At 40.4% G+C, this 20,591-nt stretch overlaps 1 protein-coding gene across 1 annotated transcript in view; it reads left to right on the top strand.

Annotated features, from left to right (window-relative positions):
* trpm3 (transient receptor potential cation channel, subfamily M, member 3) overlaps positions 1 to 20,591 on the top strand; it is a 148,448-nt gene that overhangs the window by 67,056 nt on the left and 60,801 nt on the right. The window contains 4 exon segments of the mRNA XM_085181427.1: positions 13,502 to 13,581; positions 16,298 to 16,499; positions 18,612 to 18,825; positions 20,456 to 20,580. Coding sequence (XP_085037553.1) covers positions 13,502 to 13,581; positions 16,298 to 16,499; positions 18,612 to 18,825; positions 20,456 to 20,580 — 621 coding nt within the window.

The raw sequence follows: 20,591 nt of genomic DNA, 5'->3' as shown, positions 1-20,591 counted from the left end.
TCAAACATAAAATGAGGATGTGGGCCCAGCTAGTGAATAGTAAGTTGCTAATCACAACGTGGGTCTACCACAACCATACCCTACTTCATCCTCCTTTTTGACTTTAATAGAGAATATATTTTACAAAATGAATCTCTCCACGTGTCCTCACCCAGGGGGCATCCTTATCAGATAACCAGACCTCCTCAACTGGCTCCTTTCGATGTGGAGGAGCAGCGTCTCTACTCTGAGCCTCTCCCGGATGGCTAAACTTCTCACCGTATCTCTAAGGGAGAGGCCAGCCACCCTTCAGAAGAAAACCCATTTCCGCCGCTTGTATCCGCAATCTTGTTCTTACAGCTCCTACAGCTCATGACCAGGTGAGGGTAGGGACGTAGATTGACCGGTAAATCGAGAGCTTTGCTTTTACACTCAACTCTTTCTTCAACACAATGGAATCGGTGCAGCGTCCGCATCACTGCAGCCACAGCACCAATCCGTCTGTCAATCTCCGACTCCCTTCTCCCATCACTCGTGAACAAGACCCCGGGATACTTAATCTCCTGCACTTGGGGCAAGAACTCATCCAATGTTTATACAATCTGACTTATTTATGCAATCACTGCTGGCCATTAGAACGAATGCAGGTTTGCTTCACATCATTATTATTACTCGTCGACCATTTAGGGTTAGAGAGAAAATTCCGATGGTTCCTGATTTTGCTCCTGGTGTTAAAGTTTTAAGACATGAACACGATGGGTTCATGTTTCAGACCCAGAAGCTATGACTACCTTTTAGTCTTTAGTCTACTGACAGAAAGTCATGTTGACATTAACTTTCTAACCAGCTATATGTCAAAGTTCTGATAAACAGTGACTGCAAGTAAACTTGCCATAAAATTACAGATACGTTTAGGCTATGTTCACACTGCAGGTCTTAATGCTCAATTATGATTTTTTGATCAAATCCGATTTTTTTGTCTGCTCGTTCACACTACAAATAAAATGCGACAGCAAACGCGCTCTAGTGTGAACGCTCAAAGCGGCCCGCATGCGCAAAAGAAGACATCACACACAACACCCTCTGTTTAGACCCAGAGCAAACAATATTGTTTGACTGATGGCCCTTAATATAAAGACTTCGGACTTCACGTTTCCCAATTTTTGCTTTAAGTTATTTTTTAATTTACATAATAATGCAGATAACCTAATAATTATCCTTATTGCTATTTCAGAGGAGCGGTGCTTCAAAGGATAGTTGCAGATTTCTGTCAGAATCTGCAGATTATGCAGTACAAATAAAATGTTAACGTTTCTCCAACGTTGTCTTCCCAGCAGTTTCACCGGATGGCCAGGAAGCGTTCGCGATGTCTTCTCGGGCGCTTCTCCAGCGCTGATAATTGGCGTCTGTCTTGTGTCAGTGACGTAAAAGACGGATTTAATGCGACTTGACCACTCACACAGCAGTCGCTTTCTGAAACATCAGATATGTATCGGATTCAGTACCACATACGAAAGTGACCAAGATCGGATTTGAAAATATTGGATTTGTGCCGTTCACACTGTCACACGATGATCGGATATGGGTCGCATAGTGTCAAAAAAATCGGATTTGATGCGCTTTCGCCTGCAGTGTGAACGTAGTGTGTGAACACTGATATTGTATGTGACTATATGCAAATATAAATTAACATTTGTTAAATAATTGAAAATAATTTGCTTAACTGCTCTTAGCATCTGCTTAACATCCTCTGTGTTACCTTCAATTGATGTTGGTGGGACAAATGCATCACTCAGTAGTTGGTTAGTTGGCTTGAAAAACAAAACCGCTAAGAAATCTGAAAAATGCCAACAGAACACACAAATGTGCGACACCCAGTGCGGTATCAGTGAAATCTAAAACTACAGATCAAACCTGAATGAAAGCCCATCTGAAAAAGTACAAACTTGGTCTTTTTCCTCTTTCCTTCTTTCATTCGTTCTATGGGCTGCCATCGTTTCCTTCAGCCTACACTCTCGACGCATGTCAGTCAGTCCCCAGTTAAATAAAATGACAAGTCATCATTAGACTGACTGCATCTAACCGGCTGCTTGCTGCGCTTGTCATTCACTCTGACTTGTTGCCTTTCACTCTCTCCCTCATCACTCTGCGTCTCTGCTGGCTTCCCGTTTCTTATTGGGTGAAGAGTCTCACTTTTCTGCCCTCATCTGGACGCACTTAAACCAGATGAACTCATGTTTCCTTTCATCTGTCTGTCAGTTTATTACCCCTCCCTCCACCCGCTTCTCTTTTGCTCATTTTTCACCTTCATTTTAGCAGCCATGAGGAGGCATTAGTGCACTTTTCATAAATGTAACTAAATAAACCTGAATTCCCTGAACAAGAAGTTACAAACCTGACTAAAATCCAGCTTTTTTCATATAGTATGAACACAAAATACACACAGCTGTGATAACTGTGCTCGAAATTGCTGTCTCTTGCCTGTACAATCTCTCGCCATTGCCTTGGCTTTACTCACTGAGGGTCTCATGCGACATTTTGACCCTCATAACTCACACACATGCTCCCTGACACAATTCAATTTACAGCACATCCTCTCTCTCTCTCTTCTGTCTTACTGTACACCCTTTATCTTTAACCACCACTGCCTCACCCACGCTCACCCGATATCTCCCGCATCGCCTATATCTGCTTCCATCTTCCCTGCTCCCTACCTCCTCATCGACTCTGATGCTGAAATCAGCCCCCTGTCTCCTCCCCCCCCCTCTCTGTCACAGACAGAATGACCATGCCAGTGTTGATTAGAGCCCGCATGGCCAGATGCTCAACTAGGCTTAGCACAGGCCTGTGGGAACGAGTACTGCTTATTCTAGCCTCAGGAGATGGATTGAAAATGACGGGACCTAAAACAAGCAAGCATTGTCTTGTTACCCTCACATATTCAACACACACGCACAGGCACACAAGTCATTGCATGTAATATATAGCAGACAAGTTTTATTCCTAACGAATGTGATAATTACTAATGTTACAGACTTATTGTTGTTGAAGTGTACAAGTACACATGTTCAGTTCGCTGTGATTAATATCTAGTTTATCCTTTAAAAAATGAGGACAAGCATTAATGCATTTGAACTGTTTTCACAGTTCTTTTATCCACGAAAAAAGAAGCAAATTATTCTACAAGCAAAGTTTAAAAATTGCTTTACAGAATATATGCAGACCATAGTGAGGGATAGTTGTGATATAATGTTCTCTTTTTGTGAAAACGCCCCACTCCTTGAGCCCGATTCAGGTGATTTTTAGAGCACATATTGCTACAGCACTAAACACTTCCATCTCACCAAGACAGTAATTTATTGTAGATCAGATATGGTTGATACCACTGAGCTTATAATTACAGTATCTCTAGCTGTACCCATATCAGTGATGTGGGCATTCCCTCTTTTTAAAAATCACAACATGATTTCTTCATGTCATATGAACACGGACCACAGTGGGAATGTGCACTTAGGCCAATGTCACAGAAACCCATTAGTAAATGAAATGTTGTGGAGGGTTATTTATGTATTTTTTGAGGGTTATTTAGAATTTTTATTCAATTTTATATAAATCAGACCCGGGACAAACTTAAATAAAATATGTGCTCCTGTAAGAGTTTTACTGTCTGCGCTCTTGTAGGACATCACATAGCTGCAGTAGAATCAATATATTTGATTCAGGTCATTACATAAATCGTAACCTGTCGTAAGTCTTTCATCGGGATGGCAGTAATCCCATTCCAGTTCATTTCAGTGAAGGTCTCCTCAAGGCCATTGAGTTTAAAAATCAGTGACAGATGAGGCTGATCTGGTATTAGTTACCCAGAAAGATTATAGATAATCGACTTACATTATGTAAACCGACACTAGAGCTGGAAATCAGTGTATTCAGCAGTCTGCCTAATTTATAGCGCCTTCTACTAAAGAGAGCTATTATAATTAAAAGTGCTGAAATGTGCATAAGCATTAGCGTAAGATTTTTAAGGCTTTTGAATAATTTCTTTGAAAGCAGCAAGTGTAGAGGAAAAACAAGCCAGATTTCAAAGAGTAAAGTGCTTTGTTTGCCTTTTTTTGTCAGGTGGATAATAAATACAATATGCGCAGTTAGGCAATCCAGAAAGCACTGATAGTCTTGTTATACAGTACCTCAAGTTTGGATGCATTGTGTGTAATTAAAACAATTCCCAGTGGCACCTAAGGATTACAGGATTTAAACAAGTGTTCTGTGTTTACCTTTGGTGCTTATTAATGTTTAGAGTTTTCCTAAGATATGTTTTAAACTTGTTTCATGGTTCTAATTGGACAGCATAGGGAGCATGATGAAACTGTTGGCAATTGCCTGAAGGGGCGGAAATCCTCTGTCTTGTATTCACAAGCTAATTATACTTTCTGTCAGATACTATGAGAAGTCAGAGTATTGTCTATATTTCCCACAAAATTCCTGCATACTGGGACTATGACAGTGCACAGTGAGCAGACGGGTGACAGAGAGAGAAAGTTCGGTTTGAGCTGCTCTGAATTTGCCTGTGTGTTGTGCAATTTTCTATAATAGTGGAAGGAGAGCAGTGGAACAAATCTGAAAATGTCTTTTTGGGATTCAGGCCTTTCTGTTATAGGACACACCAGTGCAAAAAAACGAAACATTTTGGTTATGTTGTGTGTTTTACATAAGATAGTGGAAGCGACTACGAGATGTTGATCAGAGATGTACATGTGAAGTGTTGGTTTATTTTCTCTAACTTTAGTATAGTTAAAAGTACACATAGAGGCAGCTGATGGTAGCCACTCATACCTGAACTAATGAATAACTAAGTCAAAATAATCAAACCTACTGGAGCACTGGGAATTCATGAATGCACAAATTATTACTGACGTTCCTGTAACTCAGCTCGGTTACTCTGTTGCCATTTTTCAGTTTTCATCTTTTGCATCTCTCTTTAGCTGGAAAATGCTGAAACACGTGGAAAACTCACTTGGTATGTAAATGTGTGGTAGACCGAAACCATGCATGCGTACATGCTGCCTGCGCTCTTGGCTACTCCGATGCAGACACCGGAAGATATAACTGGTGTCTGCATCAGGTTAGTGAGTGCTGCCTCACTTCACTTCCTCTCCTTGACAAGACCTGCCTTTGGAGGCAGTGACCTCATCTTTATTACAAGTACAGGGAGCTGGCATTGGTTTTTGGGGGGCTGGGTCAGTCAAGTGTTGTTTACCAGTGAAATAACTCTTGATCTTACAGAGATCACTGTGCCTGTGGGATTAGTTATAGTGTTAATGGTTTTCAGCTCATCCTTGTTGTATAGGTTAAAGATACCTCAGAGACAGGCAGAGAAGTACAGATACCTGTGTTAAAAATACTCCAGTACTGAAGCAACTTTTTTACTCAAGTAAAAGTGAAAATCTACTGGACAAAACTACCCAGTATATTCATGCAACATTTGAATAACCCACAGTTAGTATAGCTTAATTTGTTTTGCAGGATGTTTCACAAAACGAAAACAATGAATTTTGAATTTGATAAAGTGTTGAATTTGAAATTAGCTGACTCTTAAAAAAACACTCCCTTAATTCTTTCTCCTCTTCTGTAGTGCTAGCTAGATTCTGAACTTACGGAAACCTGCACTGCTTCCGGTCCACTTTAACTCCTATGTAAGGAGTGGAAATAACATTTTTTAAATGCAGAGAGTGAAAATTTCAGAGGTTTCAAAGGTTTCAGAAAAATTATAGATACCTGAAAATTATTGTCAAGTAGAGTATTTCTAACTATTTGTACTTCATTACTTCCCTTCTCTGGAGCCCGGGATCTAACATATGCTATTAGGTGATCAGCATGCTCAATCTACATTACTAGATTTTGTTTGAATTTGTTTCAACCTCAGTGATCCTCCGTCAATTCAGATCTGACTGTTCTGTGTTCAGAGCATGTAAGAACTCTAGAGACTCCTTTCTGCATACTGAACCTCGAAACTGTTTGCTTTACCTTATCATCGGCGTAACCAGGCCACACTGATCAGCCACATCCATAGTGCTTCACATCGATTTAACTCTGAACTAATTCACTGCTACTATATGCTTATATCTTAATTAGCTTGTGCATGCTACATGCTTTCATTTGAATTTCATCGGTGTGTAAAAGCATCCCACTCGCACCCAGTGTGCTCAATGGATTTGAGGGGACAAGCCAAATGACCTCTGCTGCTCATTTCATTCATCAGATGGAGAATCTGAATGGAAGGTACCCGTCTAGTCCATTAGAGGCTCGTTATTTGGCAGGACCTTCAAATGTCTGTGTGAACCACTATTTACAGTCAACAAAACCAGCAGGCATCGATTTTCTGATTTCTTCACATAGAAGCATGAAATCTTACAGGCAAAAAATGGCAAATGTGATGTTATTGTCAACAAGTATCTCGGAAAGGTTTTTCACTTTGCTTTGTTAGATGTGAAAAATCCCCAGATTTATTCCAGCAGACAATATTACATATATCAAAATAGTGTTGCCTACATATAAAGCAACGAAAAATCCATTTATGCACTGTGTTAAGGAGACGTTTTGACACTGAAATGCAGAATAGAACTTTCAGCAGGACAGGTTTGTTTAATTGGACCCGACATGCGATAGATGTGCTGGATCAAAATGAATTTGATTAAATGTAATTGAAATCACGCATTAGTTTTGTAAAGGAAGATCATTTTTTTTCAGTGTTTAATTAAATGTCCCAATATCTGGATATATAATAGCATATAACTGAGTTGTATACTCTCATCCAAATATCAAATAGCATTAGTAACCAACATTGCTCTATATGCAGTACAAGAAGCTCAGGTACATGGCCAGTTGTCATTGCCAGTTTGCAGGGGCAGCAGTCTAAGCAGAGATACCTGGCCACTTCCTCCAGTTTGTCTGGGGAATACCAGCCAAGAGATATAATCTCTCCAGTACATCTTGTATCTGCCCCAGGGCCTCCTCCTGCCAGGTCGTGCCTGAAACATCTCATTTAGGAAGCGCCCACGAGGAAGCCCAGTCAGATGCGTGAACCACCTCAACTGGCTCCTTTCCATGTGGAGGACTCGTGGCTCTACTCTGAGTCCCTCTTAGATGACCAAACTGCTCACCTTACTGCTAAGCAGTGTTGGGACTAACGCGTTATTAAGTAACGCGTTACAGTAACTACGTTATTATTGTGGTAACGAGCACGGTAACTAGTTATTATGCCAAAATCAGGAACGCGTTAGTCGTTACTGGGATTTAGATAGGGTCGTTACTCGTTACTTCGTGTGGCGGCTATCGCGGAGCTTCCACAGATTCAGTAACATTAGCAAGTGGTGGAGGCAGCAGGTGGATGAGGGAAAGGGGAGGCAGGAGGAAAAGAGACCCGAGGCGGCCGCCGGTCCAAGTGTGAACTGAACTTCAGGTAAGAAGTTATGACCTGCAGTCTATCTGGGTCAGATATAAACCACGTTTAGGTGGAGTTTATTTTCGTTATTCTGACTTTTTCCATACTGCGTACTAGCTAGCATGACGGAGTTTCTATACAGCTGGGTGGGTGCTATGAAGTTAATGATGTTGAACTTTATTTTGTTCATAAGTTATTAGAGTTGCCAACCGTCCCGTCTGGTATTCACAGAAAATATTACGCGTTTCTTATTGAGGTGAAAAGGAACAGTTTGTCCCGTAATTCAGCTACAATGAAAAAGACACAAAGCTGGAGTTATTCTGTCTTTGCTGCACAGCTGCCTCTTCTTCTTTCATTCTCCCCCTCCCTCTCCCGTTTCTACTTCAATCATGAAAACTCATCAATGATCAGCTGATCGGCTCTCTTGCTTGTTTATCGCCCACTTTGCGCCAGAAAGAGGAAACCATGTCGCGTTAAACAACAGCAGCACGTTTAAGCTTGATCAGCTGTTGTTAGCATTTATTTAATATTAATTTCTAGTATCAGTTGATGTTTGCTGGAGCCACAGCTGTATAGCTGCTGGTTATGGTGTCGGTTTGGTTATCTGGTGAGAGGGAAACATGAAGATGAAACCAGGAGATGTCCTTACTGAATCAGAGCTGAACAGGTGATGGAGAAACAGGTTTACCTTTTAGGTGACATGAATGAGTTGAAGGGAAGTTATGAACTGTTTCTGAGAGACAGATAACCCCAGGATCCTTTTTAGGTAGCTGACAGCTGGTAACTGTGCAGGTGTGGATCTAGCAAAGTTTTGCCAGGGGTCCAGGTAGGGCATTAACAGGGAGAGGGGGGCACAAAGAAGTACTTTTCTTTCATATTCTCATTTAAAATGTCTAGCTTTTAAAAAATAATTATCTGAATCTTACAACAAAGGATTGATAGATTGATGCATATATACCATCAAACAGTGAACATCACTGTCACAACAGCGTTTGCTTTCATTCAAAGGCTTTATGATTTTTCCTATAATGGTGGGCCAGTCTCTAGTCAAAATGCCCGGGCCAATTTTTTGTCCCAGTCCAGCCCTGTATGCAGCTCATCTGCAGTGTGGTGTTACCTACATCTTCCTATTCAGAAGGCAGAATTTCCGAGTTCTGAGTACAATCAAAGCACCACGACTGCAGTTTTCGTGTTGGATGTAAAAGGCGCACATGACGCTGTGACCTAGGCTAGAATCATGGCAGCAGTCAATGACGGTCCAGGCGTGGGATTTCTCTTGTGGAAATATGCACATTATCTTTTCCTTTCTATTGGTAGGTGGCACAGTGCACTTGTGGCAAGTAAGCAAGCTAGAAGACTGGCAAAGTTACGGAAGCAACACATTAACAAGAGAATTCTGAGTAAAACCAAAGTTACTTTCCCTAGTAACTAGTTACTTTGAAAGTAACGAGTAACTTGAAGTAACTGAGTTACTTTTGATAGAAGTAACTAGTAATGTAACTAAGTTACTATTTTAAAGTAACTTACCCAACACTGCTGCTAAGTGACAGCCTGGCTACCCTTCAAAGGATGTTCATGTATCAGCAATCGTACTCCTTTGGTCACTACCCACACACAACTCGTGGCCATAGGTGAGTGGGGGAATGTGTGATACGTAAAAATAGATACAAAGGAAAACGACATGCAGGGATCCAGAGTAGATGTTTTAATCAGGCTGAACTTCTGAATGTTGTAAATGTTGTAAAATTGTTGGGACTACACCTCAGTGAAACTTCAGAACAGCCTTGTTTCTGATTATTTTGCTTAGATCCACATTTTGTTGTTGTCTTTAAAATAAGCAATATGACCATTTTTTGGAAAGTACATTCTCATTCCCAACTGTGTTTTGTCCTGCTTGTGCATTGATAACTTAATTTACTTGAGATTACAGTCTTATGTGCCCAGTTTCCCCTGCCGCTCAAGGTAATTAAACCTGGTGTGTATTATCTCCACTTCTCTTAATCCTCTTTATGAAAACTGGTTGGAAAATGCCCTCGCACTCCAAAAAAGCACCAGGAAAACTGCAGGTGGAAGGGAAAACCTCATGTACAACTCTGTGTGTGTCTGGGTGTTTGTCACTGAGGACAAAATAAGGATGGTGAGCAGGCCTAGACGAATGTCATATTTCTCCACCTAATAGGCTGTCCTGCCATTCAGACACTCCACTGGGTCTTGATCTCTGACAGAAATGTAGCTAAGGGACACACGCACACATACACATAAAAAATGTTTCTCCAACCTAAATTTGAAGCTTAAACAGGTGAGGTACTGAAGAGAAGTATATATATCACATATTACTAATCATACACTTTACGATTAAAAACAGGCTTAAAACACACTTACACCTTCAAATTTGATTGTCTTTGAAAGACATTTAAAAAAAAAACCCCAGAGTGAAAAAGGAAAATAAAATAATATGAATGTGAAAACAGAGCCATGTCCCCATAACATGAGTGAAATACCCGCCCACACATCCACACGCCTGCATGCAAACACACACTAACACACACGCACACACATTCCAGCAATGATATCAGTCCCTGAGTAGATCAGTTGCCTGTGGACAGAGAGGTTGCCTGATCAGGTGTGCTCTGATCAAGTTATTTTAGTTGCTTCTAGTTTTTTGGGCAGGATCATGTCTCTAACACCAACATCAACACTGACTATGAAGGAAAGGCCACAACAGTGCAGCACATCAAACAATACAGGTGAGTTAACAAATCCAGACACATGTGTGTCACACTCTTGTTCTTAAAAACCCCTAAATAGCAGCCTGACCTTTTTTTTTTCTTTTTTTCTTTTTTTTTTTTTTATCATTGATGCACTTGATGTTTATTTGCATCAACTTCTCTCTTTTTTTAAACTCTATTTGTGGAGATTCTATTTAGATCCTATTCTGGCTGAAAAACTGAAAACGGTGCCATGTGTCAAAGATAACTGAGCACATTAAAGCTTACACAATATCCTATTTAAATCTTTGCATTGGTATTCTCTAGTTGTCTAATTTTAAATTAAATGTGGGAACGATACGAACAAGAACTCAATTAATTATGTAATTAAGCTGTTATTTCTACCTTAAATTGTTTTGCTGTCAACTTGAGGTATGAAGCCTTAATCTTTCGTTATAATCAAAAATCTGGCCTGATTGTAACTCATCTTGATTGCATTTGATGCTATTTGATTAGCATCTACTGACATTTTTTTTTTCCAAAATACAATATCTTTTTGAGTTATGTCATTTCTGATGCATGTAAAATCAAAGTAAACCAAAAGTAGAGATCAGCTTTTCCACTTTCTTTCTTTCATCTCTGAACTGGCAGTATAAATAAATTCATTGTGAGGCACCGAAGAGGTCCACAAAGAGTAGAAGATAAAGATTTAAAGCAGTCTAGGAAGAAAAGCGATGGCGATATATTTAATGTTAAAACATTCTCTGCTCACCTGTATGCTCAAATAAGAGCTGAGTGATTTGTGTGCGTTAAGCGGAAAAGATAAAGAAAAGGGAGCGAGCGGACAGATTAGGTGGCTGATTGGATATGGTTCCCAATTCAGCTCCCTGCCAGTGCCAATAACAAAGAAGAGACACAATAGTAAGGGAGCTGGATGAGAGGACAGAGAGAAAAGGGTGGAGGTGGTGGAAGTGTAATGGAGTCAAGGACCCTTACAGACTGTCAAATGCTGCACACTTGCTGCATGTCAGGCCCGAGACACACATGCACGCATAAGAATCAGTCCAATATTTTGCTAGACATGTCTGTGTGTGCGTGTGTACAAGTGCTCCTTGACGATAAATCTTAATTACACAATGGAGTGCAGGCCATGTGCCATCTCATCACACCATGTCAAATCTCATAAGCAACACAAAAGAATAGAAGAGCAAGAGCAAGAAAATCAGATGCAAGCAAATGTGTATCTGGTATGTGAAGAAAGAAGGAAATTCAGACCTGCACAGGGGGGATCCAGGGGGAAGACAATCTTTGTATTGGATCTTCTTGGGTAGACCCACTCTGGTCATTACTTCTAAAACCAGAAACTCACCAGCAGCCAATTTTGTGTTGCTGCTGGTGATTTTGCAATCAGTTCAGTCAATATTAACAAATCTAAAAACAAAACAAAACATGTAACCGATCTATTTTGTGCCAAGGGTAGCTGGCGGATGAATACACAGGTTTAGAATGTGAGAAAGAATGGGGCTGGGGGTGTTGTTGTGGCCCGCTGAGTCATCGTGGCTGGGTGATCTGTAAAAAGCAGCCCCATCAGCCCCCCAGAGTAATGGTTAATCGTGGGAAGTCTGGTGTTAGGGTAAGTGTAGCTGTGTGCAGGCCCGGCCTGATTGTGGACAGTTGGGGTGGGTTTTGCCGTACCTTGGTGTGACAGGGCCAGTCAGGCGGATGGGGCGTGTGTTGTTGTGGGGAAAGCCCTGTACAAGCAGCTCTTTGCTCTGCTGGCTGGGAGAAAAGCTGGGGCAGCTCTCCCAGAGTAGAAAAAAAAAAGCTCTGTTCTTTTGTTTTCATGGCCGTTCTGCTCCCTCTGCTCTGTGAGTTTGGGTATCTCATCTGGTTGGCTGAATGACATTCGGTCCTGTTCTGGACCTCTGGTGTCTCACAAAACTTCCCGTAGTCTCTTCCTAGAAACTTTTACTTCCAAAGTTAAAATACAATTACAATAAAAGGGAAAGCAAAGACATTGATCTCTTTTGGCGTGGCATTAAAATGTATCTAGCTTGTAACGAATCAATGAAGGGACACTTAAGCTGACATGCCGATAATCATCTTGTAGTAGCAACGTGATAGAAAGCAGACACACACGCACAGGAAAATACCACCAGAAAACAGCAGTGTTTTCCCTTATAGTGCTGAGGGGGATTTTCAAAGCAAATGTCAAAAAAGATTTAGTTATTTCGCCTTGTGACATTTCACGGTACCTGTTAGCCGTCTTACTTTTTATATATTGTGAAAATACAACATTATTATTTACAGGTCACTGTAACCTCTGCCAGAAATTGTTCAGTGCTATCACAACTCTGAGGTTGCTATGGGTCGGTATTTAATCATGCTTCGATGTGTGGAAGTATCTACTGTATATAGATGTGTGGCAGATTAGGAGGCAGAGCGGCTCATACGCTAATCACAAGGTCAGGGATTCGATCATCAGCTCCTCCTCAATGTACATGTGGAAATGCCCTTGGACAACATGATGAACCCAAAAAACTACCTTTCATACATCCATTAATGTGTGTATGTGTTTGTGTATGTGTGTGTGTGTATGTGATCTTGATATTTTTTTTTAAAAAAAGCAATAATTATGCCTTGTAGTGTAAAGTGATTTGAGTGTTTGCTAACACCAGAAAAAGCACTTTAATAATTTCTCTTCCTGTGCTGCACATGTGGTTCCACTGTGTGTCTGTCATGTCTTTAACTCCAGTCAGACACTCTGTCACTCAGACCCGGAGCACATGTGTCTCACAAAAGCATCATTTCACAGGCTGCTTCAAATCACACATAGAAACATCTACCCACACTTTTTCAAACAAATGTGCACCCATACATGAAGCTGGAATATACTCACACTAAGCTGGCTACACATATGCACGTCTAAGGACTAGACCTCTGACATAGTTTACCGCTTCAGTGCATTTATAATCCCTTTTCGACATCCAAGCTCTTCATCTCATCTGGTTTGAGATCTAGCCACTGAGTAACATAAAACATTTCTCTATCCGAGTGTCAGTGTTTGAATAATGGGTCAGGGACTACATGTGTCTTTGTGTGTGTGCTGCGTCTGCATATTTGTGTCATTCCACTGTGCTGTGATTTCCGTTCTTGAACAAGGTTGAGATGTTTTTTACGTATTTTTAAGGCATTTGTTCCAAGGTCCTATTTTGTATGCTCTGTTTGCCATGCAACAAAGCGGGACTCTGAGCTCTTGATGGACTAATGTAAGGCTGTTTTTGCTGTGTGTCACTTCTCCATGTTCAATCCTTAGCTCCTTTATTTGACACTGACTTCTTTTGTCTTTTCTTTTGTCTTGTTTTTGTTGCAGGCACAGAAATCGTGGATAGAAAGAGCATTCAGCAAGAGAGAATGTGTTCATATCATAGTGAGCGCCAAAGACCCCCATAGGTGAGTACAGAAAAGGGATATTAGAAAGTGTTAACCAAAAATCTTTACATCTTTAATCTTTACAATCCTTTGCATCATTGTAGAGTTTGTTGTTTTGCTGTTGACCTTTTAAAACATGCAGAGTAACTCTAATGACACTGCAGGCAAGAGCTTCGCATTAATGAACCAAAACACTGACATTATGCATTTTAAAACACAAATTGGGAATTTAAAGGTACAGTTGTTTTCTGCGGATAATAAAAATAGTAATGATAATCATTATTATTATTATAAAGAATGTTATATTTATAGTCACAGTTCTGCCTAATCTCACTTTATGTATGTGACTAGAGACTAGCCACATGTATAGTACATCAAAGAAGAAGGGAACACGCTCAGACTCCAGTTATGAAAGATCATACCTATGTTTTATCTTCTGAAAAGGAGTTCCCTTCACCAAAGAAGTGAAAAAGCAAAGGAAAGAGACAACATGACCAGCATCTGAATAAAATGTCATCCTTGTCCTACTCACCTCCAGCCTCATCTCCTGAACTGAAATCGGGGCTCTTACACACAAAAACGTGCATAGACATGCTTATTTGTTCCTGATATTGTTACAGTTACTCATTGTCAGCAGGTTAAACATGTGACCCTCCTGTCTCTGGACAGATGACAACAAGATAGCTAAACAACAGCAACAACAGCTAGTTATAAGCTAACATTATGTGAGCTAACATTAGGCTCAAGTGTTCTACAAAAATCATACTTTGCCTTTGATAATCTGATTACATTATCACCTAGAATTAAAGCTTATTCTATTATTAAGTGTCGGAGTCCAAAAATGTCAGATTTATAGTATCCCTGGCTTGCGGCAACAAACAGATGCCAACAGCAGCTAACAGAACAGAGGCTAATAGCAGCTAACAGAACCGAGGCTAACAGTGGCTAACAGAACAGAGGCTAACAGCAGCAAAAACATCAATGCTTACTGACGAAAAAGTTTTAAACCCTTGTTTAAATTCAGCATTAACCACAGTAGATAGACATGTTACTTAGGTAAACATCAGACTTACAGCCTACACTCACTGCAGATGAACAGCAGCCAGAGTTGTTTGTCCTGTAGTGGATACCATAGAGAGGGTTACACACTTGATAGAGGTAAGAAACAGAACTCAGCTGACTGCCATCTGCAATATTCTGACATCTAGTGAGACTAGACAATGTAAAATTAAGGTCTAGACCAATTCATGAAGACAGTAACATATTCTACATTGTTGTAAAAGAATATTTAGGAAGAACTCCTTATCACTCTGGCATAGTCTATGTCAAAGTACATTTATGAGGGCTTTGTTTACATAATACAGCGCTATAACAACACTGTAATGATAACAACACTTTAGAACAAATGGACTCAGTGTGATAAATTCACAATTACCACCACATTCATTTTTCATTTTGTTTTACAATCTCACTGTCACCTTGAGATTATCAAAATCATTAGAAAACCTGATGTTATTTTTGCTGGAAGACAAACTCTCTCAATTCTCCTGCATGTACTATCAGGTGCCACACACACACACACACACACACACACACACACACACACACACACACACACACACACACACACAGAGGAAATGCCACAGTTTGTTTGGTATGGAAATTTTGCATTACTAGAGGAAAACGAGTGAAAGCCAGAAGCAAGACGAAGGAAAAAAGATGTTCCTCAAGATCAAATCAGCTCATTCTTTTTAGTCAGAGACACTTGTGCTCATGCGTGAGGAAGAGGAAGGCAAAGTACCTTTGGTAAGACATGATGGAAACATGAAGTGATAATCGCAGTCTCCTGCCTCCGTTCCTCCCTGGGCTCCCTCTTCATCCTGTAAGATTTAAACACAGAATATAAAAGCGGCATTCAGCACTTGTGAATAAAAATGTACGCAAGCATCATAACTGCCATTTTGCTAACTCTTGTAGTTGCTGAGAGGGAAAAGGAAGTGAAAGCGACAGGTACAGAAAACAGAATGGGATGGAGAAAATTTAGCAAAAGCCCACAAATCCTTCCACTCATCTGCAACATAGCCACAGAGCCTAGCCTGATTCACACCTTCCCAGAAATATAACTAAATGCAACAGTTGGGATTGCTTCCTTTGATTTTAATAAGCTGTGTAAACATGATGCAGGCTATAGTTGTACTTGGCTTGCTTACAAGGCTAATACAATTGCACAGATTCTATCAGTGTAGACATGCACCTCTTTCTTGGTTTGATAGTTTTTGACGATCTGTGTGTAGACTTAATTGCCACTAAAGCTTTTCCCATGTTTCAGCAAGAGAACTGTTGTTCAGTATGGATCAGCTACAAGATCACCTCAGTTCCATCCATGGAGGCAAAGCAATGCAGGCTCAAATATAACGGCAAACAGCCACTTGCACAAAATTTAATATTTGCTCCTCTGTTATTCTATGCAGGACTATAAATCAAGCTTAGTAAAGAGATGAAAGTTGGATGGCATGCTATCCCTTCAGCCATGCCCACCTTTTATTGCTAGATACATACTACGGCAGCTCTCACGCTCTTTTCTCCCCCCGCTCTCAGTCACACACAATCTGTCTCTTACTCTCCTTTTTCTTCTTCCTGCTCGGGGCTCGCACTTCTCAAGATTTCAATTATTCTCTGCAAAGGACTGTGTAATATACCGGTCTTACACTCACTCTTACTTTCTCCTCTTGTTCAGGTGCTGTTGTGGTCGTCTAATAGGTCAGCATGTGGGCTTGCCACCGGGCATCTCATCTAGTCAGAATGATAAGGCAGAGCGTTTGGCCAAGAATGACAGCCTGTCGGAGAAGTGGTCAATCAGCAAACACACACAGCTCAGCCCCACTGATGCCTTCGGCACCATTGAGTTCCAGGGAGGAGGACACTCCAACAAAGCCATGGTGACTCTCTTTACACAGTGTTGCATTTTATTAGTCTTCTCCTTCAGCATGCTGCCCACACAAAGCTTGAGCTTTATGCTACTGGTCAACGTGATTGTTTTGAGCATTAGGGCACCTAAATAAAAGGAGTCACTATTCTGTTGTTATTTCATGCAGCACTGACCTCAGCCATTGCAACTCATGTTTCCGTTAAGACTCGAGAACCTTTGGTGACACATATCTGAGTGCACCAGTGCAAGAAATCTACTTTGTGTAGCTTTAAGAGTGCATTTGTATGCTTTACTTTATGCTTTACTTATTTTAAAGGCCATAGTTAACCTCCTAAGACAAGAAAGAAGAGAGTAGAGAATTTAGATCTCCTAAAATATACCTCCAAACAGTACAAAGGAACCTAACCTCTGATGGAAGTGCTGTCTTCTGGAAATAAGAAAATAAATGTAATACAGTAATGATGTTGAGCACATGGTTTTTTATGAAAAATGGCCACATAAATTGATTATAGAGATAGTAAAGACTGAGTAATTCAAGAAGAGGATTTCAAAAATATTCAGAAAGTGATGAAAGCTGAAAGTGCATAATGTGATCTAAAGATATTCTTCAAAGCTTCAGTAAACATGTTGTTTGACAGCACGCAGGTACAGAGGAGGAAACTGTTTGATTCCTAGATAACTGAAATACTTTTTTCCTGAATGGCAGATGTAACACAGCTGAAAATAGATGAATAGTTGCGGGTTGCTGAATAAAAAATGACATTGACAAGAGGACTCATCAGGGCTCATTGTATGCATTATGGAGAATGACAAATGTGTCCAATCAGAAGACCTGGAGATAACTGAGGAATCAATCAAATTACTGGAATTATTGTGGAAATATGTGTAATTATTGCTTTAAAAGACTTAAGTGTTATGAGTGTTAGCAGACTGCATTTTGCCTGATTAATTGATCCATCCCTAATGGTTCGGATGGTATGTTTTTATTCGCAAAGTCACAAACTATGATAGCTACACTAAGAAAGTCATATCACACTTTACTGCAGCAATCTGGGAATTCAGATGATTAAACCCAAATTATGTCTGATTTTTTTCCCAGTGTTAAATTATTCATCCAGACACATGTCAGGTTGGCTTTCTGAGGGTGCATTAGAGGGATAAACAGATGCTCCATAATGTATGTGGTTCTTCAATCATAGAAAACATCTGCTCAATACGTCTTCTAACTTGAGAAATGAAATCCATACGCATAGACACATATGAAACACCAATGCTTTTTACGTTATCATACACATAAGTCATCACAGCGGTGAAATGCTCCGTCCCCAAGACACGATATACCTGAATGTAATGCAGAAAGTCGTGGTAAAAACAAAGTACACCGTATGTCAATTCTAAGGTTTTATATATCCAGACAAAATAAAATTATCTCGACTGTAGCTGGTTTTAAAATGAGCGAAATACAACCTCTGATGAACTATAATGTATTTATTTAACAACTACGCCAAAAACCGAAATTATACTGCCATGTTGTTTTTATACAGAAGAGGCTTTCTCCTGGGAAACTGTCGAAATAAGTCATACTTGTTTCATCTTCTTCTTATTACTTGTCATGAACTTTAATATTTAACATGCTAAGTGAAGCCTGTAGAGTCTGAGATGTAGCTGTTTCAGTATCTAGTATTGCACAATTATCTATATAAATATTGATTTATGCACAGCAATAAATCTGCCAGTTAACCTAGGTTAGCTTATTTGGTGATTCTAAATTGGTCATAGGTGTGAATGTGAGTGCGAATGATTGTCTGTCGCTCTGTGTTAGCCCTACAACAGACTGGTGACCGGTTCAGGGTTTAACCTGCCCCCTGCCCTATGGTGGCTCGGATAGGCTCCAACCACATGTAATCCTGAATGAGATAAGCGGAAGAGGCTGGAATGAATGAATGAATGGGTGGATGGGTGGATGACTGGATGTGTAAAGTGCTTTGTGGTCCTTAGGGACTAGTAAAGCGCTATACAAATACAGGCCATTTACCATTTTAAGACACATAACCTTTTTTTTCTTTTTACTACATTTGTATGTATTGCTTTATTTCACTGACACGCTTCATGCTGTTTGCAGTACGTACGAGTGTCTTATGACACCAAGCCTGACCTGCTGCTCCACCTGATGACCAAGGAGTGGCAGCTGGAACTGCCCAAGCTGCTCATCTCAGTCCACGGGGGCCTGCAGAACTTTGAATTGCAGCCCAAACTCAAGCAGGTCTTTGGCAAAGGGCTCATCAAGGCTGCCATGACAACAGGGGCCTGGATATTCACTGGGGGAGTCAACACAGGTAAACCACGGGTTTTGACTTATGAAGACAAACTTAAAAATTTCATGTTTGCAAAACAGAGAGATTGCATACAGCCTTGCACAGCCATCTTCCTTTTTATAAAAATTAAGTGGGCACTTCAATTTGGGGTATGATGAGTGTGTTCAAGTCTTTATCGTAAGTTATCAGCTATTAAATAACCATTTGTCAAGTGTGTCTAGGCTCTAAAGCTGTTCAGCCACTGGATCACTGTAAAATGGCTGTGAGCATACAGTGAAAGTATGTCAAGTAGTCTAGACTGCTTTTTAATGACTTAAACTTGATGACAGGGTGGCTTGTTCAGATTAAGAGTTATTATTCCAGTATTAGTTGCATGAGAGAAGGCCTGAAATTAAGGACGATCAAAATCTTACACTTGTCAAGCATTCTTACTTTTTGAACAAAGTAATAAAATGTTCTAGCTTAGTAATAGTCCATATGGACCCAAGAGAATAGAAACAAAATATAGAGTGCTAACTAATTAATATAGAAATTTTTGCTGTTACAGTGTAGAGAAATCACAGAGATGTCTGCTTTAAGGAAGCAGTCTTCTAAGGCTAAGGAAGTCTCCTAGTCTTGGTGCTTGGAGGTTTTTTTTTGTTTGTTTTTTGTTTTGGATGATTTTGGTTCAGAGCAGAGTAAGTGAGGAGCTCAGAGGACTGGATGTTGAATGCTGAGGTTGGAAGGGTGAAAGTGTGAAAAAGTCCAGGATCAAAGTTTCAAAGCTTGAAGAAATAAGACTGTGCAACAGTGTAAGTGGTGAAACAAGATTGGTTGGATGGATACAGGAAGCCAGAGTGTTAGCTGGCAGACTGGAAGCACATGAATTATTCATAAATATGCTGTTGCCATGTATATAGAAAGAGGCCTCAGCGCTAACTAACACTAACGCTCTGAACAAGTGCACATTACACATTCATATAGTACTTTTATGTCTATGGGGGAAAATGTGCCTTATCTTATCAGCTTCACTTTGCCTTCAGTAAGGAAGTTAACTGTTATTTTTACCTTGTATTGTTTCCAGGGCACAAAAAGAGATGCTATTTAAGTATCTTAGATTGTATTTAGCGCACTTAAAATAAGATAAAAAGGCGGCAGAATAATGTTTAAATAGGAGAGATGAGAACAGACAAAAAGAAATGATACAACGCTGGATGATGTAGAGTGCGCGCACTTGAATACAGAAAGGAGTAGAAAGTAAGATTTAGTGACAGAATGGGTGCAGGAGGAGAAAAGAGGAAGAGAGGCCTGAATAATGGATAGCTGGATTGGAGGGACAGTGTGTGGAGGTGGAGAAAAGAATGAATGTCAGCTGGAGAGATGAGATAAGATGGCCCCCAGGTCTGACTGCTGCTCCCCTGAGGACAACTACTACAAGCCGAGAGCTACAACCTGGCTGCGTTTAAGTGTGTATGTGTGTGTTTGTGTTTGTGTGTGTTAACAGTGGCTCCACACAGTTGTCTTGTGTGCTTAACAGATTCTTTTTATCTATCTCAGCAGTGTACGTAATTATCTGACTGGCTGTGTATTGATTGTGACAAAACATCTTTCTCTCTGTCCGTCTCTTAAAAGCCGTGAATATTCATGCACACGTGCCTATGTCCACACACAGGTGTGATTCGCCACGTGGGTGATGCACTGAAAGACCACGCCTCCAAGTCAAGGGGAAAGATATGCACCATTGGTATTGCTCCATGGGGCATCGTAGAAAATCAAGAGGACCTTGTTGGCAAAGATGTAAGTCTGTG

The sequence above is a fragment of the Neolamprologus multifasciatus genome, chromosome 12 (genome assembly GCF_963576455.1).
Source record: "Neolamprologus multifasciatus chromosome 12, fNeoMul1.2, whole genome shotgun sequence".
NCBI classification, from domain to species: domain Eukaryota; kingdom Metazoa; phylum Chordata; class Actinopteri; order Cichliformes; family Cichlidae; genus Neolamprologus; species Neolamprologus multifasciatus.
Note: the sequence above shows the minus strand (reverse complement) of the source record. Positions and strands in the feature narration are given on the sequence as shown.